General features: G+C 45.1%; 1 protein-coding gene across 1 annotated transcript in view; it reads right to left on the bottom strand.

Moving 5' to 3' along the window:
• LOC119386632 (cytochrome P450 4V2-like) overlaps nt 1-27,838 on the bottom strand; it is a 66,982-nt gene that overhangs the window by 20,394 nt on the left and 18,750 nt on the right. Inside the window, exons 3-9 of the mRNA XM_037653918.2 lie at nt 19,074-19,162; nt 17,950-18,149; nt 13,638-13,707; nt 12,942-13,068; nt 11,788-11,976; nt 9,523-9,696; nt 7,459-7,525 (exon numbers count right to left, since the gene is read on the bottom strand). Of these exons, the coding sequence (XP_037509846.1) occupies nt 7,459-7,525; nt 9,523-9,696; nt 11,788-11,976; nt 12,942-13,068; nt 13,638-13,707; nt 17,950-18,149; nt 19,074-19,162 (916 nt within the window). The remainder of the gene's footprint in view (nt 1-7,458; nt 7,526-9,522; nt 9,697-11,787; nt 11,977-12,941; nt 13,069-13,637; nt 13,708-17,949; nt 18,150-19,073; nt 19,163-27,838) is intronic.

Here is a 27,838-nt window from a genome sequence, read left to right as displayed (position 1 = left end):
GACCCGGGAAGTCCCGGGACCGTGGTGATAACGCGAGGAAAGTACGTGAGGTGGATGACGTTATAATTGTGGGGTAGCAATACTCCATAAATACTTGATTTTTTCTTAGAGTGTAGCATAGTAAACTCATTTTTGGTCGGCTTCTTGCACCTAGTGTAAAGTCGAAATAGAAGATACTTTATTGGCTGATGTCTCACTATTAGGCAGAAGTTTGTTGCCTTCAAAATGAACATCGTAGGTATACATTTATATCATAAAATAATTTTTCAAGGTCTTCATTGTTGGCGGCTCTATGTTCAGACCTTTTTTCCTGGTTTTTTATTATATTTCATACTTGTCATTGGATTTTGAAAATACGACAGCTAGACTTTTTCGCACATATCAGCTGTCGATTTTTACACATAGCATGGTTTTAACAATCATCTGTATTTTTCTATGTTCCAGCAGTGCCATGGGATCAGGTGCCCCACTGTCATATAATTGTACAGTGTATCTCGGACAAAACACACAAGGCCAACAAGTAGAGAGCGACTACCAGTGACTGTGTCCTTCTGTTCAAAGTGCACGTCAACAGAAAGAATGCATTGTGATAGTTGTAACAGCTTGAATTGTATGGTGAGAATCTGCACAGCTCCAGTTTAATCGTTGAGCAGTGCGTCATTAAGCAATTCCTTGCACCGGAGGATTCAAAATTAATTAAATTCTGCATTTAATATACCAAACCTTGACGTTATTGTAAATCACACTGTAGTGGTAATGTGCAAATTAATTTCGGCTACCTTGAATTTTTAACATGCACGTAACTCAAAGTGCATGTGTGTCTGCATTTCACTGCCATTAGAAACAGCAGCCATGTGGTCGGCAACCAAAACCGTGTTTTCATGTTTGATAGTGCACGAATGAAACCATTGAAGCGCGTAGTTTTGCTTTTGGTCTATATAGGCGTTCAGGATACACGCATTATTATAGCACAAATGATTTTATGTATATATAAGCTCTGGAAAGTCATTTTCCGCGGATTATTTAGATGCAAAAGGAGCGTCACTATTCCTAGTATGTCCAACAGGCTTTAGCACCTGTGTATTGTTATAATATCGCATTGTTGTCCTCTTCAACGGTCAACCTTTCTGCATGTACTGTGTAAGTTTTAATTTTTTTTTCATATAGTGTTTGCTGCCATATGCTTCTCCATAATGTACTTGTATACTCTGCAAATAGTTTATCATCTATGTAGCTTTGCTCATATTACTGCTGAAAGTATTTATTGCTTTTTGTATGGTGACTATGCATGCCTTTACTTATGCCTTTTGGTGCGCCTGTGCAATGGTTTAGCCTGAAGAGGGCTGCTGGTGTGCTCTAAACTTGAAACTGGCGACTTCGAACAAATTTGAAGGCTGGTAACCATTACTACTATATTCAGACAAGCTGTGATAGCTCCATGAAAATGTATTTAAGATTCTGTAAACTGTGCCAGGTAAATGTTAATAAATTCCTTTATTGTTGTCTATGTTTCATGCACCTGAAACAAAATTACTTTGTCATGGCACATTAAAAATGTTATTCTGCCCATTTGCGCTGATCAACATTGCAGCTGAGGCCAGCAGCAAGATATACATGCAAGGTACTGAATCTTTGCATGACATTCCTTGCCCAGCAGTGCACTGAAATTTTTTCAAGCGAAATGAGAGGCTGATATACAGCAGTCTCTCATTTGAAGGAAGTCGGCACATGTGCACACTTTGAAACCTTTTTGAGGAGTGTTTTCAGAAGAAGCAATAGGGTATTTACATGTCAACAACAGCATTATTTGTACCGAGGAGCTTAGTAACAGTGAATTGTTTTATTTATGTATTGTCCAGAATTTGTCCGAGCTGTGCCAATCTTCCAGCCCACGTCACCTGACATAGCTTGTTATAGTGTTGTCAATATGCCGGACTATGTAAATAAACTATGTGTCATCTTGCAGACATGTACCAAAATGTGATGCATTGCGTTTTTCCTTGACATCACATTGTCGGGGGCTCTTTTCTTATATATCGTCGTAGGCTGCCGCCCACGAAAATGTATAAAAACTGCTTGTGAGTGGGCAGAAGCAGAAACTATACAATCAAATTGTTCCAAGAGGGTTCGAGAAATGCCGAGTTAGCACATAAGAGTGGTGAGAGATTTCTCTCGTAAGTTACTGCCTTGAAACCTCATGTGCTCAAGACTGCGTGTATCAGCATTGTTGTTTTATAGCAGTTCATCCTATTAGCTACTACTCAATGTATGTATGTATGTATGCATGCATGCATGCATGTATGTATGTATGTATGTATGTATGTATGTATGTATGTATGTATGTATGTATGTATGTATGTATGTATGTATGTATGTATGTATGTATGTATGTATGTATGTATGTATGTATGTATGTATGTATGTATCTTTTAAACAAAACTTACGTTTTTTTTTGTTTAGTGTAACTTTCATAAAAATTTTGCTATTTGATTTCTAGTTCTTTTTCTATCTCATTTTCATTTCTCAAATATGTTTTCTACTGCGCAAAAATTAATGTAACCTTACAAAAAATGTGTGCATTCAAACAAGATGTTTCACTTAACAACGTACACTTCTCAGCAAGAAGTTGGGAACTATGCAACCAACCAGCAAAAATAAGTTTGTAGGACAGCTCCTCTGTGTAACATTGCTTCTACACATTGCGTTTGTCGAATATGTACAACAGACTAGTCGACTTCAACCAGCAGAACCAAGCTTTCGCCCGTGGCTGTACATACTTTTACATATGTGCGTGGTATTTCTACGTATTGTCATACGTGTTGCCAATTACTATTAAGGGCAAAAACTAGTCAAGCTGAATATATGGATTTTTGTCTGTTCACCTGTCATCTATACTGTAACTGCTGTTGATAAAGAATAAACTCTCGTTTAAAATTTTCATGTACTTACCAAGGGAAGAGTAGCCCTTTATGACGCAAATGAATTTGCCGTAATGTTTTCCCAGGCGTACTGTCTTGCCCTCTCCTCAGAACTCGATAGCCTGCTGGAGTTCTTTATAACCATTGACAGAGGCATTACATGGAGCTGCGCAACACGACAGAGACCGAGAGAGAAGACACAAGCACATCACTGTGTTTGTGTGTTTTCTCTCTGTCCCTGTCGTTTTGCGCAGCTGCTTGTAATGAATCCCACCCAACTAGCACGGAAACGTGTCCCGACAATGGCAGTCATCTTGGCCGCAAGCATTTTGGCCACCGCGTGTCTCCTGATGTTATTGAAAACACCGCGATGTCTGACCGGTGGTCGAATAGCCAGAGTCGTGAAAAGTAATGCCCAGGTATGATAATTGGGTTTCAGGACTGGGCACCCTTGCGATAGTAGTGGTTAGAGCAAAAAAAAAGATACTCTTATTTCTATGATCCGTGAGGGAGCACGGCGCAGCGCATTTGGGTATAAAGGCGCGTGAAAGAAGAGAGCGGAAAGGCCACCTTCTCAAGAAAAGAGTGCTCGCAACACATAACCTCAGGCCGTGCTATCCATTTTTCCATTAAAAAGAATACGCGGGTGCTTGGCGACACTGCGAATCGAACCCAGTACCTCCTGCATTGTAGTCTGACGCTGTAACGACTCGACCACCGCTGCAGTGTTTCAGAAGAGAGCTGGCCACTGTAACACTTACTTCATTGTATATATATTATCTTTCCCTCGAAAGACACGTAATTCAAGAAGTCCGGTGAAAGTCGATCAAAAAAAGAAGAAAAAACTCGGGATCCTAATGCATTCGCCTAAGGTGACTCGAAGGTTAAAGCCATCAAATGGGGCTATATTACCATGCACTTTGTATCGAGTGCGACATCACTAATCAACTATCGCTAATTGACTGTCACTAATGACACTTTCACTAATTGAATATTCAATGTGTTTCGATTATTGTCGTTTAAATAAACTTTCACTAAACAAAGCACTACTCACTTAATTTGCTTCGATTCTCATATATAAGCACAATCACACGTTCGCTCGCTTTTGTATGGCTTTCGCTCCCATAGACGTTAGTAAGTAACGCGAACGCCGTCTCTTTTTTTTTCTTATTATTAATCGTGCGAACGCGCCGAACGCGCGCCCTGTGAATCCAGGCGCATGTGTATAGTCATGTCACTTCAGGCCGAGACAACACCGCTCCTTTTATGTTTGCTCACGCAAACTCCGCAAGGACGAAGTGACTGCGCCGTATTTTCTGAAAAGCATTAGCACGTAGAAACCTCCCGACGAATCTTCCTTGTTTTACGCGTGCACATATCTAAGCGTATACGATTGCTCTCTCATTCCAGCCCTGTCAAAATGCTGCGGTGAATCGGACCTGCGGCATTACGCTATGATACCTTTCTTACTGCTGCTTTGTATTTCTGTACAGTTATCCGTAGGCTCAAAAGCCGCTCCTATGTCTTGTACTGAGATCGTAAGAAATGCAGCATTTTACGTCTAGCTACAAAACACCCTAATGGCAACCATCATACCGTGCTCAAACATGCCTAGTTAGTTTAGTGGCAGCGCAGATTCTTGAAAATGTAACTAAACTGGTTGTGGTAAACAGGGGGAGACGTTTCGGTCACATCTTCAAACCTTCAATGTTTCAATTTACGCGCGTTTTAAAGATGCAGTGCGTCTGGAGCGTTGTTCGCCTGCACTTGACGGTATAGCGCACGGAATATTAACGCCATCGAGCAACTAGATTTTTGTTAGCTATGGTCATCGATGAAACACGGGCACTGGGCTTCGCGCAAGACCCCAGGACGTCTGCGGCAACGCGGCAACGCGTAAGAGCTGTAGCAGACGCCCGGAACTGGAATCTGACATGCAGCGAAAATACATTGGCTATCATCGTATACCCTCGATGCTAGACGCTTCGCGTGCTGCCCCTCTGTCACCTGCGCGCACTTCTTTCCTTCCTTGTCGTTTGATCGGCTTTCGTGTTGCCTCCTTGCCCTCAAAAGTGGCTGGTAAGTTAAATTCGTACCATTGCTATCGTAATCCCTCGAGATACGAGAATTCTTGGATAAGAAATTGCGTAGGCAAGAGAAAGCTTTGTGAATTCGGGCCCTGATTTTTTAGGCCCGTGTACTTAGATTTAGGTGTACGTTAAAAAAACCCAGGTGGTCGAAATTTCCGGAGTCCTCCACTACGGCGTCTCTCATAATCATGTTGTAGTTTTGGGACGTAAAACCTCAATGATTATATATTACATTCCTCATTTTGATGAACTTTATTCCAGGCGCAGGTTTTAGACTCGCAACAATGATTTTGCACCTACTTTTGTGAGAAAGAAATATTGTTCTCCTAAAAAGAAATATAGAAATGGTCACAAGAAATACCTTTCCGTCAATTTCACAACTTATTTACTGCACCCATCTGAATCTAATAGAAGTATCAAAGAAGTAAGGACAAAGAAGTGCGTTTGCGCTGTAATTTTAGCGCTGTAACTAGAGCCAAATGAAGTTTTATCTTAGTGACCAGAATCGACGCCCGCAGGGAACGCGAGCCGTGGCGTCACGTGCGACTGCCAAGCACCGCCTTTATTTTCTTCTCTTAAAATCACGTGCTCTGCGGCTTTGTTTGCCGCCCAAAGGAAGGCGCTGGAGTGTCTCGGACACTTGCACCTCCAGCGCAAGAGTCCGAGAGTGGCTTGAGCTCTGCGCATGCGTCCTGGCGGCTCGCAAATCCCTTGGGTCCTCAATTCTAAAATTGTCTAGTGTTTCGCCGGAGTTTGGATGTGCGCCTTCGACTTGTACGTTGACTTACAGGGCGTGGTCGACCGTGCTCGCGCAATTATCTCTTGAGGTGGAGTTTTGTACGTCTTGTGCTTTCACCGTAAAGTTCGCGTTGAAGCTATAGACCACACGAAGGTCACTTTGCTCGCTGCAGCGGCCGCGTTTGCGAAAGGAGTGATCTGCTAGCTAGAAGAGCCAAAGTAGGGGTTAGTTAAAGTAACAAGTGTGACAGTTCGCGCTCGTCCTGTGCATACCTGTGCGTTGTTTCCGTGCGCTCTTCTTTGTGTTTGAGCAGCGCGCTACAAGTGTCGAGTTGTGACATTTGTTAGTTCGCACTCGTCTTGTGTGTTTTCTTTTCCTGCGTCCTTTGTGCTTGAATTGAGCACCGCTCTGCGAGTTTCTAGCTGTTTGCCGTTCTTCCTGTGACATTCCGATTTCTCGCTATCGAATTCATTGCTTCGCCCTTGAGGCGAAACTGTGACTTTTTTCGCAATTTAGCGAAAGACGCAAATGCTCGGAAAAGTTTGTTTAGCTGAAAACCGTGGCGGTGTCCTCGAAGTGACGGCTTCTTCGCACATATCATGTCGTCCTGCTTCCTTGTATAACTCACTGATTCACAATAAATGGTGTTGCTGGTATACGCTACCAGCATTCTCGTCTTCGGTAATCGACAACGAACGGTGAGGGAGCGTTGTTTTTGATATCGATTCCTGGTAGCACACTCCATGCCTAAGGAAAGCGTCCCGGTTAACTCTTGTGCGACTGCGATGAGCCGTACATTCTGAGCCACCCATATAGGATGCTCTTGTCATAAGCGTCTCAATGTAATACCATCTAATAGTTGCTAGGTATGCGTTCACCGCAACACAGACGATCGCATCGTTCGTCTCAAAATGCGCTCACACATGACGAAAAGTAGAAAAAAAAATGACAACGGCACGCGCAGGGACGCAGGCTCTTTCCGGGGCTTGGCGTGGATCCAAACGGCTAGTTTCATTATGTAACCGCCCAGTTTCCTGCTGTGACTATTCGCACCTAGATGGCACGTGAATTTTCGCGCTTTCAGGCGCATCGTTGTTTCACGCTCTACTAAAATTATTGTTTAGCGTTTAGCAAAGGTTTACGTGCGTAACGCGTTAACCCTAAGGCAAACATTTTCCGCGATACTAAATGCCTCGCTTATCACTCGACTCAGTACGCGAATTTTTAGCCGCCATAATACGTTTGTAGTGGCCAGCATTATTCAACAGGCACTCGGAACGATTATATAGAAAAAGCAAAGCGATGACATTGCAAATAACGAAGCCAGCTAACAAGAATTTGCCTTTGACAGTATGTGGCGTAATTATCGTGCAATAAGACGTTCACGGTATTGTGCTATCCCAGTAAAATCAAAACAAGGCAGAAGTTCTGGGGAAATGGGCATCTTCAATAGACGAAAAATTCTTGAAAAGCAGGTGTCGCCGAAGCCAAATGCTTCGACAAGTGGACTTTTCTTCGTCAAGACAGCAACATCAAGGTGGAAACGTTGACTCAATGGCACCCTCTGTTCGATGATTTCTCACCTACCTAAAATATTTTATAAGCGTACACGTTCTACATCATTTCCATTGGGAACTGTGCTTATAAAAAGGTAGTCACATCGATTGTATTCCTGGAATGCAGAGTGCTAAATAGTATAATAATGGCTTACCAATGACCAAATCTTCATCAGTAACTTTTCCGATGAACGGGAACGGCGGACAGAGGCGCAGTGTCTCCTGCGATCCACAAAAATCAATATTATGAACTTATCGCAGCACACGAACGTAGGTGTGCTGTAGCACTTTCATGTCTGAACACGTTGCCGCGCACGTCTCTCAAGCAAACTTGTGAATTCGCTGAGAGAACCCTTTTAGTAATATCAGCAATGGTAATGTTTCACTTGCCCTTCAATGGAGTGACATTTACCGCTGCATAACCTTCTGACAAAGTAGCCACCATGCTTTTAAAACGTGTCTGTAAGCGAAGTCGATAGCAAATTTGGAACCATTCTCCGAACGCCCCATATAGAAGGTACTGCAGTGTTCTAATTCATGCGTTTCTTTAATTCAGTGAATTTGCAGGAGGGCATGTTCAAATCTAAAATGAGCAAAGTGGGCATCAAATCAGCGAAAGGTGCCCTAGGTGGCGCTGCTACGGCAGTAACAATTAGTAAGGAAGCAACAATGGAAAACTGCACACGTCCGCGATAGAAATAAGTAAGAGACGGTTAGAGTATTGGTGGCAGAAAAGTAGAGATAAAGAACAAAAATAAATAATGGGGGAAAAATAAGGTCATTCTGCCTTAAGAGACAGAGAGATGGACCGTGAATTTATATTTTTTGGTATAATAAAATAGATTTAATCAATGTAGATAAGGTATTAGGCCAACATGAAACAAGGAAGCTTTTTTTTTCCCCTTCGAGCCTGGTGGCAAACATGTCACCGCCCCGTTTTAAAGGGGTCATGAACCACTTTTCCAAGTAATGATCTAATGGCCTCAGTATCGGAGTGTACTGCCTCCCGAATCGATTACCGCAAAAATTTCTCGAATCCGTCAAGAATCAGCGGAGTTACGGGGGTTTGGCGCACGCTCCCAGCGCTTTCTCTCTTTTCTCGTGCCGACGAGCGCACTGGAAGCTAGACAGGGAGGGATGGCATGGGGGAAAGAAGTTACGCCAGCGCGCGTCATGAAACGCGATCGCTCTCCCGCTGTGATTCGCTTGCGCGAGTGCGGCGCCGGCAAGTGGCGGCATTCCGCGGCAAGAAGCGCATCTGATCCGAACGCCGCTCTCGATTTACGTCGGCTATCGGCCAATAAGCATGCTATGTCTTTGCGACGTACAGCGGACAGACGCCCCGCCCACCGACGAGAGTGAGAACCGGCCTCTGTTTGAAAAGAGGGTGCCTGGGGAAACGGCAACTTCGCGCTCCGCTTGTGGCCATTACGCGGCGCGCACGACTGTAATATTTGGCAGAGCAGTTCATAGCCGTGTCAGTTTTCCGCAGGATGTGTTTTTTCAATCAGCCCAAGGGGTGCTTCATGACCCCTTTAAAGGGGACGCTCATAGCATCCATCCATCCATCCAATTGATCGAGTCGATCATCTAGCGGGTATAATCTCCTGGAGACTCATGCTCCAATCTCGAATTTTTAAGCACGTTGTCCTTAATGCCCGAATACACAGTAAATAATACATCATGATATATCTTCTCTCATAAATATAATAATAAAGAAGAATTAACCACCAAGCATTCTGAGCCAGTGAGAAATACTGGCTTTGCACTGCGTGCTGTACCTGACTCTTAGAAGAAGAAAAAAAAAAGAGTACCTGTTACTCTCGGAAAGTCGTGGTTTGCGACATGCATAGATCTCTTTGAAGATACACGTGAACTCTCTTTGGACAGTCGCGCCTCCCACGACTCTCCGAAGAGAGCATGATGATCCCCGAACATGCATCTTAAATATTAACATGGATCTTGAATATGTGACAAGTCAGGACTCACCATAAAAAGTAAATTGACCTTTTCTTTTTGTGCGCCGCATGAGACATTTCGTACAATCACTTCGTCTAAGTACAGTGCCTGGCGTTGAAGCAACGCGAAAGAAATATGCACGTCCCACTGATCACGGACAAAGTCAGGAAGGTTAAGAGTGCGCTATATTTGTAGTTCTTCGGCGTACGGGCTGCTCACATTACGTGGCAAAATAAGCGAAGCAAACGGCTGCCGCTAACCTTTATACAGCACTCCGTGTATTCGAGGCGCTTCAGGTCATCCAACGTGTAGAACCTGTCCGGGTCGCGACCCAGGACATCCTCCAGTTCCTGTTGCACTTTGCGCTGTTTCTCCGGATGGAGACCAAGGAGGTACAGGCTCCAGCTGATGGCGCACGAACTTGAGTCGCTGCCCTGAATGCAGTGTAGCGCTGGTGAGTTGTATACATAAAACAAACACACAAACAAATAACCGCTGTTCTGACAACAGCAGAAGTGACCGGAATGTCTGTGCAAACGCATAGTAGATGCATATTCAGTGCTTAAAGAAAGAACCAATACAGGCTGCATAGGTTTTTCACACACAGGAGGAACACACGGGCCACCTTCAACATTATGCTGATAGCTTGACAGCTGCTGGATGGCCCGCAGGAGCTTTGATTCCTCGCAAAAGCCGGAAAGATTCAGCTTAAAACGTCTCAACAAGCAACGTCAGTTGCGTGGAGTTCACGGTCCCCCGCAATGCACTTTGCAGGGTTGAACGAAGAACGCCACTAAAATGAAACATATTTACATGTTCATCATGCGAAAAGCGCAGCGCGCACGGGAAACGATGGACGAAAGAGAAGAAGCTAACAGGACTAGCGCTGTCCTGTTTACTTCTCTTTCGTCCGTCGTTTCCCGTGCACGCTGCACTTTACGCATGATGAAGATGTACCAACTAGCTCAAGTTTCTATATTATTATATTCACATGTTCCAAGTCAGCCCTGCAGTGTATGCTATCTGCTCTAAGTCGTGCTCAGCGAGACCAACGAGTGCAGGAACAAAGACAACTGTACCATCAACTAACGTACAATGGGCATGCTATAACTTGTTAGTGGCTACCAGGCCACTCCGCATCATCGCAAATAGCATGCCGCTGCTGCTGCTCAGAATGCACGTCAAAATGGTGTGCACCAACCCATTCAGCTGTCAAGAAGTGACGCTGCAGCAAAGATTCTTAAGCTCGCGCATGATCTATGTGGAACACGCTATGTGGAACACGCCCGATCTATATGTGGGACACGCCCGGTTTCCGATATACCTGCCCTCACCACCTGGACTCGTCTTTGCGACTTCAAGTAACATCTGGACTACCTCGATCCGTGACAACCGTTTTGTGCTGCCTGTGGCTTGGAGCGTCATTTACGAACACACCTACCTACCTACCTACCTGCCGCATCGGAATGGCAGGTAGTGCTGCCCGTGGCCGTTGGGGCAGCGAAGAAAGCATTGCACAGGAGGAGGAGGAGGAGGAGGAGGAGGAAAAGAAAAACGGAAGGACATGGAGGTTAGCCAGTTCTCAGACCGGCTGGCTGCCCTGTGCTGGGGAAAGGGGAAGGGCGTGTGAAAGATGATAGAAAATAGATGTTACAAAAAAAGAAGAAAAAAAGAACAATAATGCGACATATGACACTGCTTAAAGTCTGTCTCTGAGACTAGTTGTGCGCAAAAAGCGCAACAACGCTCTCAAAGCTTTCCGTGCCGAAGTCGATTTCGGCCAGTGTCCTAAGAGATCTGCCTGCGACAATGGGCGATTGTCAAGTCTATCTAACACTTTGGACTGTTCTTTTCTCAGATCCCCTGTGTCCTCACTAGAGCTCCCAGAGACAGTCCCTCTTAGCAGTGCTAGCACGCCTCGATTACCATTAGCTTTCCGAGCAATCAGTCTTGGAATTACAGAACGTATGAGCTTTACGTCGTAAAGTGACGAAAGCACTGCTGAAGGCTCTATACCAGCAACCCGCCTTGATGAAAGACTTTCACACGTTGTGTGGAACCACACCACCGCATTTCAGATTTATTTATTGCACAAATTTCACAACCGCCACGAACGTGTGTTTGCTCTGATTTTCCAATATATGATTTCCTTCGAGCGGCAGCTGTGATTTCAAGCTCGAAAGGTGTGTGAGCTGTCGCATGCAACGGTTTATTGCCGATATAAGCATACGGCAAAGAATTTCATGGTCGCGCGTGAGAACGTAGCCATGAGTGAAACGTGGCGAAAACGGACCTGTCAGGTGAGTGTATTCGACCCAGCGGTCCGGCAGAAGTAACACAGAAATTTACTATTGAAATCGACCCACGCTCCATCTATCGTAAGCTGCAGCAAACATATCGTGTCCAACGCCTGGCGGTGCTGTCGTCAGTCGAAACGGGTGGAGGCCACGTGGCGGAGCGTTCCAGTTAAGCGTGCTGATGGCTGTAGGTATGTATGGGTATATAATCGGTAAAGGCTGACTCACGGCGAACATCATGAAGTCGGCATCTTTTCTGGCTTCGTCCAGCGTGTACGACGGGTTCTTTAGGTGAGCCAATAGAAGACTGTCCAGGAACAAGGAGCCATCACCGTCGCCATTTGGCAAAGGTTGTTCTTCGTGGTCTTGCGTGTCATTGTGAAGCTTCTGGAGCACGTTTTTTCGGTTCTTGAGCACCTTCGAAGAAATAAAACGCACAAGTTGCTACTGTGGCACAACAACAAAGATTAGCGCGATAGTTAGGCAAAGTTGCTCAATATTTGTAAAGTCACGTTCTTGTCTTCATCACTCAGTGTTTCTCGTCCTTTATTGCTCACTATTTTGCTAAAGTGGGCTATTGACGAAACAGTTGTGTGCCTTTAAGGGTTCGCGATTGCCTTCCCGGCTTCGATTATATCTTGTTTTACATTTTTCATGCTACCGCTGTACTGTAAAGACGCAGGTTTGACTGCTGATCACGCCGGCAGCGTTTTGGCGCGAGAAATCATGGAAAATGCAACAACCGTGTTTTTAGGCTTAGGTGCACGTTCAACCCAGGTGGCCAGAATTAATCTGGAGTACCAACATATGGCGCACATCTTAATCATATTTTTTGGCAATAAGGTCATTCTAATGCATGACAAATGAACATAACTTTTAAGGGTACTTGCTTGGGCTAGTTGATATCTATTCATTATTACGTTACTGCACACCACTTTGAGGACGCAGACTTTACGCTTGTGTTCGTGTGGTTCAGTCTTCGTCCTCGAAGTGGTGCGCAGTAACGTAATAATGAAATGAACATATTTGTGCTTGTTTTACGGTTTTGTTCTTCTTTTGAACGTATCCAAGTTATATCAGCTACAATCGTGTTCTTTAGTGCGGCCATACGTCAACGTTGTTGCGTCGAAACAAGTTATGACTGATAACTGGTAGCTGATGCTTGCGTACAACCTAGCGGACTTGTCATGCAGCTCTATGTAGGTAGTAAGGTAGCAAATTGGGCTAGTTGGCACTTACTCATGACGGCCGACGCAAACAAGACGAGAGACCTAAAAAAGTTCAGCGCCTGTGTCGCGTACTTTCTTCTCTCTCTTCTCTTGCTTGCGTCGGCCGTGATGTCTATGCTATGAAGGTAGTTAGCGTTTTTGACGATGGCTTACGCCTTTGACGATGGCTTCTATTTTTCGGAGTGTTTTCTGGAAGAGTCTTCCACTTGGGGTTAAGTTGTAGACTGCGTCCAACCAGTTCCAGGGTTGAAATGTCCTTGAGCTTATGAGCACTGTCAACCTGCTCGTGCAGAAAAAGCGGAATATAGTGCATTTAGAAAGTTTAGCCTGCGCAAGTTCAATGCCGAACGCGTGATACGCAACAACGTTATGCGCTTCTTTCGTCAGAAAAATGGACCAGCTGCCGCATCGCAGCAGCGAATAGGGCCCTGGAATGAGGGCTCCACCCTCTGGGACTTCACAAGCAAACAGCAACAAATAAGGCATTGTACTACTACTACTACTACTACTACTACTACTACTACTACTACTACTACTACTACTACTACTACTACTACTACTACTACTACTACTACTACTACTACTACTGCTGCTGCTGCCGCTGCCATTACTACTGAACATAAAAGAATAATCACATTACAGAAGGACTTATAATTTGCTTTAGCATGAGAAGAACTTAAAAAAAATGGTAACGCGAAACGCCGTTTTGCCACCGCTTACATTCACTATATTAACTACAAATCTGCTTCTTCCTGCCTGTTACAAATAACTCGACCTATTATTCAACAAGCGAAAAGTACAATGTATCACGAAAATGAGAGACGTGTTTTAATGCATCGCTCTACCCACATGTGAAAGTAGGTGCCATAGTTTCCGTGCTTGTCCCTTTGAACGCCGAGCTCTTCACCCAGGGCAAAGCCTGGAAAGAAGACGCGAATTGGCTTGATTGAACAATTCGCTAGAACACTATTGCATGAGTCAGAACTAATCACCTACGCATTACTAATAAATAACCTGCCTTCGTGATATAGCAGTAGTTATTTAGTGAACGTAAGAAAATTGGCATATAGTACATGTACAACTGGCAGTGATTGCTCATCAATTTTGTACACGAAAGGTCCATGCCATATGTCGTATATACTTCATTCACTTTTCAATTCTCTAAAGTTTATGAATCCCGCTACGCTCAGCCTATATAGGCGAAGCATGGATGTTTAGTTGAGCAGTGTACCGCGCTAGAAGCACATCCTGTATCAAACAAGTACGCCATTATAATCCGTCTCACACTTTGTAGAACAAAACGCTTTGCGGCACTTGAGTGACAGCGCATAAGCGCGTATTCGTGTTCTACTCTTTCAAGTCTTGCGCACTTTCTTTTTAGTCCCGAAACATGTGGGTGGCAGTTGTTCCGAATACCGAAAACGCAGAATTGCTTACCGTCATGGATTGAAACTATCTTTAGCAGGTGCGCCGAGTATGCTGACGAACCGTTCCCTGAGATCCAAAGTAATCGCCACATTCTGGGTCCATAGTTGCGCCTTAGCCAGCGTTGCTGGTGGTGGCTGCATTGCGCCAAATCGGCTACTTTGCGACCTTGCCTGGCAATTAAAATGTCAGGTTCTCTCCACGCCTACTTTCTGGCTATTTCTGAACTTATATTTCGGCGCATTTAGTCGACATTTTCCTTATTATTTGCAGATAAAATAGCAAGGAATCCTAAAGAATAACCATTGTTTCCAAGCTTTTGTGTCGTGTTGGCCGATGCGCGCGCCTGTCCTCCCCCCGCCATCGTTCTAGTGCGCATCGGGGTACTCAACGGGCGGCGCGACTGCAACGGCGGTCAGTAGGTCGGCAAAAAATGTGGAGCTCACTCAGACTCACTCATAAGGTATATTTCGCCTTTAGGGCTCACTCGAACTCAGAGTCACCAAAATTTTCCTTATTTGTACTAATTCAGACTCAGACTCACTGAATGTTTTCTCAACTGGACTCGCTCGGACTCAAGCTCACCAAAATATTGCTCGCTCGGACTTACTCAGACTCTGACTAACTGCTCGATCTGAGTCTGAGTGAGTCGACTCATGAATCTTTTAGCGTGTAATTACCTTTTTCGACCATAGTGTCAATGCTCTTTAACACCAATATCCCATATAAGTGATGTTCTGCTTGGCGTGTTTTGATGTCATGCCTTCAAATACGAGCTTTCAATGGTTACAATCCAGTAAGGACATTTTTATCGAAAGAGATCACTCACATGAGATATTTTTATCAAGAACTGCCTGTGATATATTTTGCCAGAGGGAGGTCAAATCCCCCTCCCCTCGGCCCCCTCCGTAATTTACGCCTCTGATCAATAAATATTGAGATGGCGCATGAGCGCTAGTGCTTTGAAGTATGTGTGAGTAGACGTGAGTATAAACGTGAGTCATCACGCTGAAGTTGAGTAGATAAGACCATAGGTCGGCAAAAAAAATTTGGAGCTCACTCAGACTCACTCACGAAACATATTTTGCCCTTCGGGCTCACTCGGATTCAGACTCACTAAAATTTTTATCAACCGAACTCACTCGGAATCAGACTCACTGAAATTTTTATCAACCGGACTCACTCGGAATCAGACGGAAATATTACTTAGCCTGACTCACTCAGACTCATACTCACGGCTCGATCTGAGTTTGACTGAGTCTGAGTGAGTCGACTCATGAGTGAGTTTACCGACCTATGGTCACAAAGTTGCGCGCTTGTAATCAAGCGCGTGGTGGACACTGCTTACGCTGCGTACAAGATTCTAATGCTGAAGAATAGCGCGTGTTCTCGTGTGAACTTCACAAAAAGAGGCATCCGCGAGAAAATGAAGCTAGACTGTTCATCTACAACCACATTTCGCTCGTTGAAGCTGCACTGCCATTATGTCAACTCTGCCAGTCAATTTCGGCATACGGCTTCAAGGAAAAACTGCTTCAACCTTTACTGTTTCCACTAAATTGTTTGCCCAAAATTACTTTGAGAAAATCTCTATCGATTGCATTCAAGTTGCATGTAGGTGCAGCGAACTTTTGATAATTTATTAATTTATATGCAAATTACCTGTGACCTGAAGACCATGCAAGGGGGAAAAATATTGTGCTCTTTATTCTACGTTCTCGCTTTTGCAAAATCATAATATTTATTGTTCAATAATACTAAACTCTATTGGGAACATCGGTTTTGTTCTATGTGGCTACACATTTGGCGCTAAAATAAAATAGCATGGCTACTTTGGCCACTTTCAGCTTGAGTTTTAGCTGCTTTTTAAATCTATCCAACGACAACCTTAGCCCTAACATTCAAGTTACTCGACGATGTCGAGTAAAAACGCGCAGAGTTCTCGCGACTGCCCAAAGTTCAAATGTGTCGCCACGGAGACCACCTTGAGCCTTTCTCACAGATGTGATTTTACGTTTCTCGAAACTTTTTACAACAGACTTTAAAGCGAAAAAACCTCTATCTTCAGCCTCGGCTGCCTTCAGCCTAGTTACTCAATTGCTTAAACATTACAGACGAGATAAAGCTATGAAAGGACAGATGATAAGGGCATTTTACGTTCGATCAATCAATTATTTAATTAATTTACTGTATTTCCCTTAAAAGACCTGCTGGGGAATATTACATACAACGGCGGTTTCAATAGGCGCGAACATAATATTGGCCTCGAGGCCCACCACTGGAAACGCCGGCACCACCGTCGGCGTGACGTGCTTGACTGGATCACGTGGTCTCAGCGGCCGCGTCGGCTGCTTGTGGCGCACTGCCGCGTGCTTTGAAAACGAGTTTTAAGTCCCACATACGCTGCGGTCTGTTCAAATTCGGAAGTTCTCTCATTTTCTACTCAATTGAAACCATTGTAATAGAGTGGCTGCCTCCGAAGGCGACAAACATGGGGCTCTATCGCTCGGTGCCGCAGTGCCGCGTTTACGCAACGGAGCCCAGTGTCAGCCTGCACCGGTAACCGCGAGACAAGAAACAGCGTGAAGCATGGGTCGTAAAGCTAAGAACCGGCAATTAGCCATCCGCTACGAGTCTTGTGTGCAACAAGCACTTCGGCGACGAAGATTTTTGTTACTGCGTCGGGCCTGCGATGTTCGGTGAGTAGCAGACAGCGCGCACTGAGACGGTGGCTCGCGCGCGCTTCCCGCCGGCAAATGATGCTTATCTGCCACAGGATAGTAAAAGCGCTACCTTTTACCACGTGCGATGCCATCTCAGAACCCTCCAATGCGACCTCTTGATCGTCGGCCCTGTGCTCAGCGTCCACAAAATCGGCTGCAGATGCGCAAGTCATTGTTTAGATACGTTGAATTCGCTAAAGATGACTAGAAGGCGAAAGCCATCTTCTTCTTCTTGTCAGTCGATGTACTGATTCTCCCGCGCCCCCCTCCAAAAGCTTTCTGCACCTAACGCGGTTTTGCATGGCCTCCGTGACCGATCACGGAGGCAATGCAAAGCGACCATGACGTGTGAATACGTCATCATGTGACGTCACATTATGTGACGTCATAATGACGCTACATATATTGGCGATCTGTGACGTCATGATGACGTCATATGGTGACACCATCACGTGACGATTATTTTTTGCATCACTCGTGTTGACGCCGCCGACGCGGGACGCCGACGCGGTTTTCTGCAAAGAGGCAGCGACTGTAGACTATCTTGTGCTTTCAGTTCGTCGAAAATGATTATTTTGACAGTAAAGAACACAGTTCATTTCGAAAGTACTTACAGAAATGCCCTGGAGGGCTTCCGCGAGGTGTTTTTGTAGAGCGCTGACAGCAAAACCTATGGGGAGCGCGCCGGCGGTATCCTGCCTAGCACGCAATCGAGGCGCGTCCGACAGAGGGCGACTCCGTAACTCCTCGAGGCCAATAGGCAATCATGTGTCTATTTTGCCCTAAGTTTTACTCATTTTATCCAAAATTGCGGCAGATAAGGGTCCTGACGTTTGCACTTCCTTTGATTGGTGTTCGTTGTGACTCCGTTGTTATGGATACGATGTTGTACTTCTCTGGTAAGAAGCGAATGAGAGTAACAATAAACCCTTATCTAATATGCTTGTCTTGTCCGTCATTTAGTTCCCGTGCCTGCACAATACCTCTTCAGCTAGCAGCACGCGTATACTCACGTCCGATAATGTCCAGCGCGCACTTCTGCACGTTTTCGAGACACACGATGGGCTCTCCCGGAGATTCCTTGAGAAGCTGATCTATCCTGGCCACCAGGCAGTCGGCGTTGTCGCGCATGGAGCACAAGTAGCCGTCCATGGCGCTCGTGTGGAACGCTTGCATGAAAATCCGCCGCTTGGTCTTCCAGGCGTCACCGCCACTGCGCCAGATATGCCAACAGTAAACGGGTTAGACACTGGATCCTAGCCCGTTTACTGTCGGAGGCATCTTCTAAAAGGTACTTCGTAACGGGCTCACCTGTCTCATTACCCTACCTTCCCTCTCCTTCTTTGCTATCTCCCTATCTGTCTTTCTCTATCTCTCTGAAATTTTCGCACTCTGCTTTTAACCAAGTGAAATTGTATATTCAGATGAAAATCTTACACACATGGTACTCATTATTCAGTCGAAATAGCTTGTCGATGACTACGTCAGCTTGACGATGACGCTTCTCTCTTTACAACACACCTCTTACATTTTAGAAGCACCTTTCGTTGGGCGAGCTGGTGCACCTTCAGGAAAATTATAAACAGCGCGATCTAACAACTACATATACCAGACACGGGGACATTTCTTACAAATTGCTCGAATAAATTCACACACTTACAAGCAAATGTAGGAAGTGTTTGGGGAATAATAAAAGTTGGTAAACGCGATATTCTCTTTAATTTTTTTACAATTAGGAGAATAATTAATTGCTCTACAAAATAAAACACGGGTGATTATTGCTTCGTATACCTATTTAATTGAAGCGATGAAGTTGTCCTATATTGTTCACCTTACTGCGGATCTGCAAAAAACTTCCTGAAGTTGCAATTAAGACGCTGACGGATACTTTATACGATTGTATTGGTGGGAAATTCTCGTCTTTAGTTTGCAGAGACACTAACGTCATCAACATGTTCGTTTTCGGTGAATGCTAACTGCAGACTGAAAAGTTGCTGAAAAGTTGCACGTGACTCTAGTTTAGAAGGTATGCTGTTTACAAAATTTCAAGTCTGACGAGTCGCACTGGGATTTGTATGTTTACTTCGTAGCAGTTGGAATTTCCGCACGAATGCTAAAAAAGGCTTGCGTCACTCACATCATAAGAAGGCTTCTGTGTCCAAGCCATGGTTTCAGAAACCTGTAAAGGACAGGCTTGTCGGACTTCACTTTGCCCATCAGGAGGATCTGTCAAATACACAAAAACATTTCGTGCATTTGTGAGGTGCATATGAGGTGTTTTGACTCATGTACCGGCTGTGCGAACTAAGTGTCTTTAATTGTTTTTTTTTAAATAAAGTGAATTGCTACGCTGAGAATTTGCAGTATGGTTATGTTTTCGTGTGAAACCGTTATATTTCTGCCGTGCGGAGGTCTTGTCACGTGGGAATTAAAAAAATCGCGGGATTTCCTCTACTATGAGAGAAAGGGCCTGTTCTATCTCATAAGCACCTCGCATCATTACCAAGGACAGGAAGTGCAGCACGCAAGCAAAATTCTTGCGCAACAGAATACAATTCAAGATGTAAAGCTTTCTGATTATTGGGGGAACTATGATATTGCTTTTGCTTATTTTATGACATTTTACAGCGGTAGGTAATACCTTAGGCCACGGGCAAATGCACGTCGTAGACTGTCAATGAGGTAGACATCACCGGCAAACGTGACTGTCATGTGATTGGTTAACGTGACCGCCCTAAATGTCAGATTACTTGGCAAGCATTATGCAGACTTGGAACACGATGATGCCATACAAAGGCCGCACTTCCTGTATCTAACTGAGACATGGAATTGCAAGTCGCAAGTTGATGGGTTCTATGTCAGTGTAATGGAAACAAATCCCAAAAGTGCTGTGGTGGGGGGGGGGGGGCGTTGCTATAAACTAGAAAATTGAAAAGCGATCTGAAGTTGAGTCGTACCCCCTGGGGTCTTCGATTGCTTACATGACTGGAGAAGTCTCTGCTGTGAACATCAAATGGTGACTTATAACCGTTTCGGTGTACTTAACTCCTGAAGAGATTAGGGGCGACGTCACAAAATTTCTGGGAATGGTCTCGCGCAGACCATGCAGTGAGTTTGATGTATGCGTCATTGTGGTTGGAGACTTCAACACTAATGCAAGCACTGAGTGTTGGCTCGTTGATTTCATGAGGATGCAGTTCAACATGTTACGCTGCTATAGAGAATGGAGATGCCAGCCAATGTAAGCATCCGGGGAACTTGCACAGACTTGGTCTTCTCCAATATATAGTTAGGAGAGTTGGATCAGCCAGGACCACCACTCGCAGTTCACCATAGCGATCATAAAGCATTCATCATTAAGTGCAAAAGGAGACCGCTGTGGAGGAGCCCTGCTTGGGTGCGGAAAGGGAAAGAAACGAGGGTTGTTCCAGCTGAAAATGATTTCGAATACGATTTTATGGAAGATATAAAATATCTTCGGAAGATAGATGGGTCCCTGTGAACCGAGTGATTTCGTAGAGTATTTGCCACCTGCAAATACTATTGAAGCTGAGCCGATGCTTGAAAAAGGGAAGAAGTTGAAGAGATGTGTGAAGCATATAGGGGGGAATGTGAGTAAGAATGTGAGGCACATGAGGCCACATAGAAGAGGCGGATGACGATGAAACTAGCCGGATGAGTTAATGTGGAGCAGAAAGTATGAGTGACGGTTAACATTAGTTTATGAGTTCAATTGGAAAATAAAACGTACTCGGTTTCCCATAATAGATTTCTTAATTACTCTGCTTTGCTAAAAGAACGACTGCTAATCTTGGCATTCTGAATCTGCACTGGCATGTAGAAAAATTATGCGTGGCTCTGCTATCGCGAACACCAAAGACCAGTGGAGCTTGGGAAGTCCAGAAAATGCAATACCCGTGTCAAGCGGGCAACTTAAGTGCACTTACGGGAAGTACGCTTCGAACACTGAGTGACACCTTAGGGTAGGCGGTGCTAAACGGGAAAACAAAGCGCCTAGTAAAAAAGAAAAAAAGAAATCGCGACAGTCTCGGAGAGTGTTTTTCGAAGATGTAGATGAAAAACGATGACGATGAAACTGTCATCGTTTTACGCTGAATTATAATAAAAAACATATTTTTTGGCACCGAAAAACGCACCTCTCTTTTATACAAGCGCAGCAGGTCAATAACGGCCGAGACGCATGCGGTGGAGTCGCAGCAAAGTGCGTTCACGGAACGCACTCCGACCGAAGCATACTCTTCGTGAAATGACACTCCGCTTGCGTTGTTTAGATTTGGGGTCATTCCACGCCAAACGTCCCAGACATTGCGCTCGACCCTCTCCAATTGTATTGTAAAAAATTGTGGACGTTCATATCAGTGCACTATTAGCCCTCGGAAAGTAATTTTTGGAAAAAAAATTTTTCTTGTCTGTTACAGTGATTTGAATTTTGCCGTAGTGGGTGAAACATAGGTTGCGAAAAAATACTCTAAAAAATACAATACTTTACGGAACGCCTTAAATATCTGCTGTTTACTTGAAAAGGAATGGTACTATCTTATTATCGCCCATTGACGACCACTACTTTGTCTCACGATGTGCTTTGTGGTGAAGCAATGCTGCAATTCTGCGCCCATTTTGATTATTTTTTTAAAATTCTACGACTATTACAGACAAAATAGGACTATATCACATGGCTGGATAGTTGGCAGTAAGCGTGTAAAAAAAGTATTGAAGTCGATGACCGAGTAGTTTCGAAGTGGAAGGGGCGCAAACATTGAAAAATGTGTGAAATGCTCCACATTCAGGCACCTGTAGAGTGGTGATGCAGTACAAGTAAAAATGCACGCTTGGTCTCGTTGGGAAGAGTAAACAAAGGAGATTTATTTGTGGATGTTTCATCGGAGTGTTTTTTGTTTTTGGCGAGAAACAAAAATTTATGTTGAGCGTTCGCGGCGTGCTTGGGCGCGGGCCCGTAAGTCCGCTTCACTGCGCCGCCACTGTTCCTTGGGGCAACGGAAGTATGCAGCGCCCACGCGGGTGGCACGATCGTGTGCTACTGTGAGTTTTCACGTTGCTGAAAACTTGCAAACAGTGTATATGACTGGCAGAATGTTTCGGAAGGGCACTAAAGGCTGCCGGTTAGTAGTCGGAGCAGAGCACAATTTCATTGCCAAGTCACTGCATGCACATGTACGACAGGCGCAGAGCTTGGGTTGTGTTTTCGATCTCTGCGGAGGTTGCAGTTCTTACTTCCGTTGCCGACGTATGGCCTTCGCCACTTGAAATGCCTGTGTTGCTGAGTAGGTGGTGAGCCCGGCATTAAGAGTGGTCAGTGATGATGGCACGAAAAGGTGAAACGTGCGCGTACCTTTGACTGAGATTGTAGATGAAACATTGCTGAGAGCTCAACTTAGACGCTGCATGCGATGCTTTCATCTTAGTAATCGCCTTGCGATTACTAAGCGAAGGCGATAGACATTTAAAAGGACGAAGCCACCTTAAAGGCGGCTTCGTCCTTTTGTATATTTATCGCTTTCGGTTTCCGTTGTACAGGCTCTCCGTCTAAAGTATGACACGATAGCAGTATCACGGCCGCTGGATGAAAAGCGCTCCAGCGGCCGTGGCAGTATACTCACCATTCGCAATGTTTATCTTACGCGCTGCCAAGGGATGCGGCCGAAAGACGAACCTTCGAGTGCCGCGTGCTCGCTCGGCGACGCGATCACCGGAGCAAAGTTCACCTCTGTCGAAGATCCGAGCGTAAGAATACGTAGCACCATTCGGCTCCGAGGCACGAATGGCGCGAGTCACGTTCAAGCTAGCTGCCCATAAAGAGGAATTATAAGTGTATTCCCGGTGCCTGTTAGCCAGTTTTATTATATAATAATATATTTTAAATGAACCATCACTCGTTTTCCCTGACACTTCGTCGGCGGCACTGCGGAAAGCCGAAGAATGCGTGTCGAAACGTGACAACTCACAGCGGCACACGATTGTTCCACCCGCGTGGCCGCTGCATACTTCCGTTGCCCCAAGGAATAGTGGCGGCGCAGTGAAGCGGACTTACGGGCCCGCGCCCAGGCACGCCGCGAACGCTCAACATAAATTTTTGTTTCTCGCCAAAAACAAAAAACACTCCGATGAAGCTTTCACAAATAAATCTCCTTTGTTTACTCTTCCCAACGAGACCAAGCGTGCATTTTTACGTGGACTGCATCACCACTCTACGTGTGCCTGAACGTGGAGCATTTCACACATTTTTTAATGTTCGCGCCCCTTCCACTTCGAAACTACTTGGTCATCGACTTCAATACTTTTTTGACACGCTTACTGCCAACTATCCAGCCATGTGACATAGTCCTGTTTTGTCTGTAATATGCGTAGAATTTTTAAAAAATAATCAAAATGGGCGCAGAATTGCAGCATTGCTTCACCACAAAGCACATCGTGAGACAAAGTAGAGGTCGTCAATGGGTGATAATATGATAGTGCCATTCTTTTTCAAGTAAACAGCAGATATTTAAGGCGTTCCGTAAAGTATTGTATTTTTTAGAATATTTTTTCGCAACCTATGTTTCACCCACTACGGCAAAATTCAAATCACTGTAACAGACAAGAAAAATTTTTTTTTCCACAGAATACTTTCCGAGGGCAAATAGTGCACTGATATGAACGTCCACAATTTTTTACAATACAATTGGAGAGGGTCGAGCGCAATGTCAGGGACGTTTGGCGTGGAATGACCCTTTGGTAAAGTGCACTTTAACCAAAGAGTACTCCCCGTAAGTACACTTAACTTGCCCGATTGACCCGGGTGTTAGATTAAGTGTGTGGTTTGGTAACACTTTACTGGGCTTCCCCCAGCTCCGGTGGTCTTTGTTGTATGCGATAGCAGAGCCGCGCATAATTTTTGTGTGTTTAGTAAAAGCGGTTAACGATTTACAATACTTGGTACTCACTCAACTACGGGAGTCAATCGCAAAAAGCTATGCAGGAGCTATGCACGAAGATGGACAGACTAAAGCAGGGGACGTAAGCACGACGTGTCTCTAAGCACCAGTGATGCCAACCAGTCAACGTTTTATCCCTAGATTAATACCCGAAAATACCCCACATTGCAAGAAAAGTCCCTATATTGGCTTTTTCATGCAGTCATTCAGTTTCGTTCACCTTTACCAAGGTGTGAAAATAGCTCGCTCTGTGGCTTAATTCATCTGTGTCTTATTAGAAGTAAAAAGCCTCGTATTAACAGCCACTGAAGGTCCTTTTTCTGCATTTCTACGGAGTAATTACACATAAAGGGCTTGCAGATGGCAACAGTTGCTACAGAGAGACAAATTTGGCAAGTTCACTTTGCCCACTCGTTGAAGGTATAAATGTGAACGTTCAGGTGAGTCGCATGTCTGTAGCCCCTTTCTTGTACTTGCAACTTGCGAGGTGGCAGTCAACTTCTAATTTTCCACATTCTCAATCAGCGTTGCATGATTTGCAGTAGATACACAGGGCCCGATTTTTTACTGGCTGATAACCATCCTATCTACTTTTTCTTGTCAGCTTCCCATATGGCCAAATACTTTTGCCACTATTTCCGTTCTTATGAAAACGGCACGACAGAAAGACAGAAAACACACGAACAGTCATTTCGTCTCTTTCCGTCGCACCATTATCATAATAACAAATCCGGACCAACTCGCCCAATTGTCAATCCTACTTTCGCTCTCTTTCTATCACTCTCCTGGTCCAGAAGTTATTACTATTAGACATGAAGATATTGCACAGTGAAGGCACGCGGCGAGCGTGCACTTGGCACGTTTTCATGTGCACTGCAAGACAAAATTTCTCCTTGTTTCACAGAGCAGCAATCACTCAGGGCGCTCACAATAACACGCGCGTGCAGTGCTCAGTAACGCCTGTCATTAGGCCACTTGATGTAATATTCGCAATGCCCATAGACTGTCACGCCGCCTAGCGGAACTCATGAGCGTCCTCTCGAGGAGGGTTAGTAGACGACAAAATGGCCGCACTACGCAGTCGCTACCTTGTTCGGCTGTGCTAGCCTCAGTGTTAACGCGTTAGCAAGAAAGAAACACTACGGCTTTGCATGTTCCTGCATCAGTGAACAAACCAGGCCCTCCGTGGCACGAGCAATCTGGTTCGTTCTTGCGAGACGCGACGTTTTCGTGAAAATACGTGGCAACTCGCGCTTTCAATGTTAGCCCACAGCGCACACATACTAACAGCTTCGCGAGGCTTTCCGTAGCCACGTAGGTTAGTTAAATGTTATCGTCTGACATTTTCAGTTGAAGCTCACCCTGTTTTACTCACATATAGCATTCGTCAGCGTTTGTTGTAGTACATGAATCCCATAACATCGTACGCGGGCTCACGATGTGCGAGCCCGCGTACAATATTATGGGTTATTAAAATAGGGCATCTATCCTTTGTCTGCAAAGCGCTGTTACGAATCGTGCGAGCAACGTTTCAATCATTCGAGGACGCGTCTGCTCCACGCCTTTCGTGGAGCGAACGCTTTCCACGCCATCCTTCACCAGTGGGTTGGTTTCATAGCCAGCGCTGCGCCGCTTGTTTTTGTACGTTTGTTCATAGGTGCCAGCACACTGCAAGCCATTTGCTTGTTGGCCGGCAGTTGTCTGGTTTGAGAGCAAAATTTTCTCCGCACCCGGACGTCTCTCTAATTGTAAACGTGGTGACGCGGAGTGGTCGAAGCCGTTCGGCGGAGGAAATTCTTCAGATTGCTTTCAGCAGTGATGTTGAAAGAAGCCGTCTTGACGACAAGGATTTTTCACTGGACGTAGAGGGCTGTGAAAGCACCGAGAGTGACAGCGACGATGAACGATCAGCTGCTAACTCACTAGAAGCGAGTTACACTTCACGTCCGCTCGTGCGTTAATGTTCTTTCACATTCGTAAGTCACTTTGATTGTATTTAATGTATAATATCCTTGAGCGAGATCAAAATAAAAGCATAGTTCCTCTTGTGCATTGCATGTAGCACAATTATTGTGGATATTTGCAGTGCCGCATGCCGCCAACGTGCTCGAGCTCGACCAGCGAAGCGAAATGGTTCCAGCGATGGAACGTGCAGTCACGGCCAGCAATCCACGCCTCTCGGCTAACTTCACCGGTACCTTCCGAACGGCAATGTTGTTCGACGAATTTTTCACGTCGTCAAATTCTTCGACGTTGCGAAAAGCATACGCGTGCATTCTTTTCGATATTCATGTTTCGATCGTGCTGATCGAACCTGCAACATTCGAGTGAATTGCACACGGCAAGAGTCTCAGCATGGCCGTGACACAAGCGCTACTGAATTGGATGTAAAATGCTTGTGTTCCGTTGAATACGTAACTCCGAGTTCCCGACTGCGCAAGTAATGACGATGGCGTAATGTTTGCAAACCATCACCTCTGTCTGTCTGTCTGTCTGTCTGTCTGTCTGTCTGTCTGTCTGTCTGTCTGTCTGTCTGTCTGTCTGTCTGTCTGTCTGTCTGTCTGTCTGTCTGTCTGTCTGTCTGTCTGTCTGTCTGTCTGTCTGTCTGTCTGTCTGTCTGTCTGTCTGTCTGTCTGTCTGTCTGTCTGTCTGTCTGTCTGTCTGTCTGTCTGTCTGTCTGTCTGTCTGTCTGTCTGTCTGTCTGTCTGTCTGTCTGTCTGTCTGTCTGTCTGTCTGTCTGTCTGTCTGTCTGTCTGTCTGTCTGTCTGTCTGTCTGTCTGTATCACCACGTTAAGCGTGCGGTCCCGTGCAGCAGCGATGGCGCTACTCGCTGGCGGCCTACTACTGCGGCAAATCCGTCAGGCAGGCTCGGTACGTACTACCTCGGAGTGCCGCTCAGCTCATACGTCAATTCTAGTTCATGCAGTTTTATGTAGCACGCACAGGATTTCGCAAAGCATCGTTATGCACGGTAACGGACTTGAAAAACGAAACCTTTCACACCGCTGCAAATAATTAGGTGGCGAGTACTTAGCACTTTCCATGGTTTGAGAAAGTATTTTAGTCTCATATCCATTTCAGCGCTGCTCATGACTTCATCCGGTGGAAGTGGCACGGACCGCGCGTCCTATCTGTTCATATGCTACAAACGGGTTGACCTTCCTCCGGGCGCCATCTTGAAAAGCACGGCGCGCCACCTATAGTTCGTGGGCATTGCGAATTCCCTGAGCCTTCCGACAATCTCTACACTCAATGAAAGAAAGGCGAAACAGACACGAAATCTCTAGAATTGACATCGGATGTATCAGACGCACACCTCGCATAAGTCATCCTGAAAAGCCTCCGTGCTCGATCTGGTTAAATAGGAGAACTTAGCTGCCTATGCAAATAGCTTTACTTTTAACCTACGCAGTTAAAAAGTGCTACGAAAAATAAATTACCTTTCACTTTTATTCTTTATGCAAATGACTCCAAGACAAACAAATTTCTCATTATGGTATCGTTTAAATGTCAGCTGCGAATTCCTTACCAAGTAAGGGTCGCGTTCGACCAAAAGACGCACTTATAGCCATAGCAATGAATGAACGAATGCAAAATCCACGCAGAATCTCCTTTGGGAGTTGTCTAAGTGATGTGTAAGCGTAGAGTTTTATTGTAGGTTTTTAAACCTCCTCGTGGGCAGCTTTCCTGAAACATTGTTTTCTGGTGGTAAGGCGTCTTTCATATCTTCATAATAGAGCTCGTCAGCGTCTGAAACAGCCACACAGCAGCCGCATACAGTGACCACCTAAACGCGAGTTTGGCATTAAATTTTCACAGTGTATAAATTTTCCTGGTGTGTACAGTCCTCCAAGTCGGTTTTACATCTCCTAGACAGGCCTCTTGAATTCGAAAGAGTTTCTGCGCTGACTCATCGCGAAAACTTCGTGTACGCCCGTCCGTCCCTACG

This window comes from Rhipicephalus sanguineus, chromosome 3, assembly GCF_013339695.2.
Source record: "Rhipicephalus sanguineus isolate Rsan-2018 chromosome 3, BIME_Rsan_1.4, whole genome shotgun sequence".
In the NCBI taxonomy this organism is placed as follows: Eukaryota; Metazoa; Arthropoda; class Arachnida; order Ixodida; family Ixodidae; genus Rhipicephalus; species Rhipicephalus sanguineus.
This window is presented reverse-complemented; position numbering and strand designations above follow the sequence as displayed.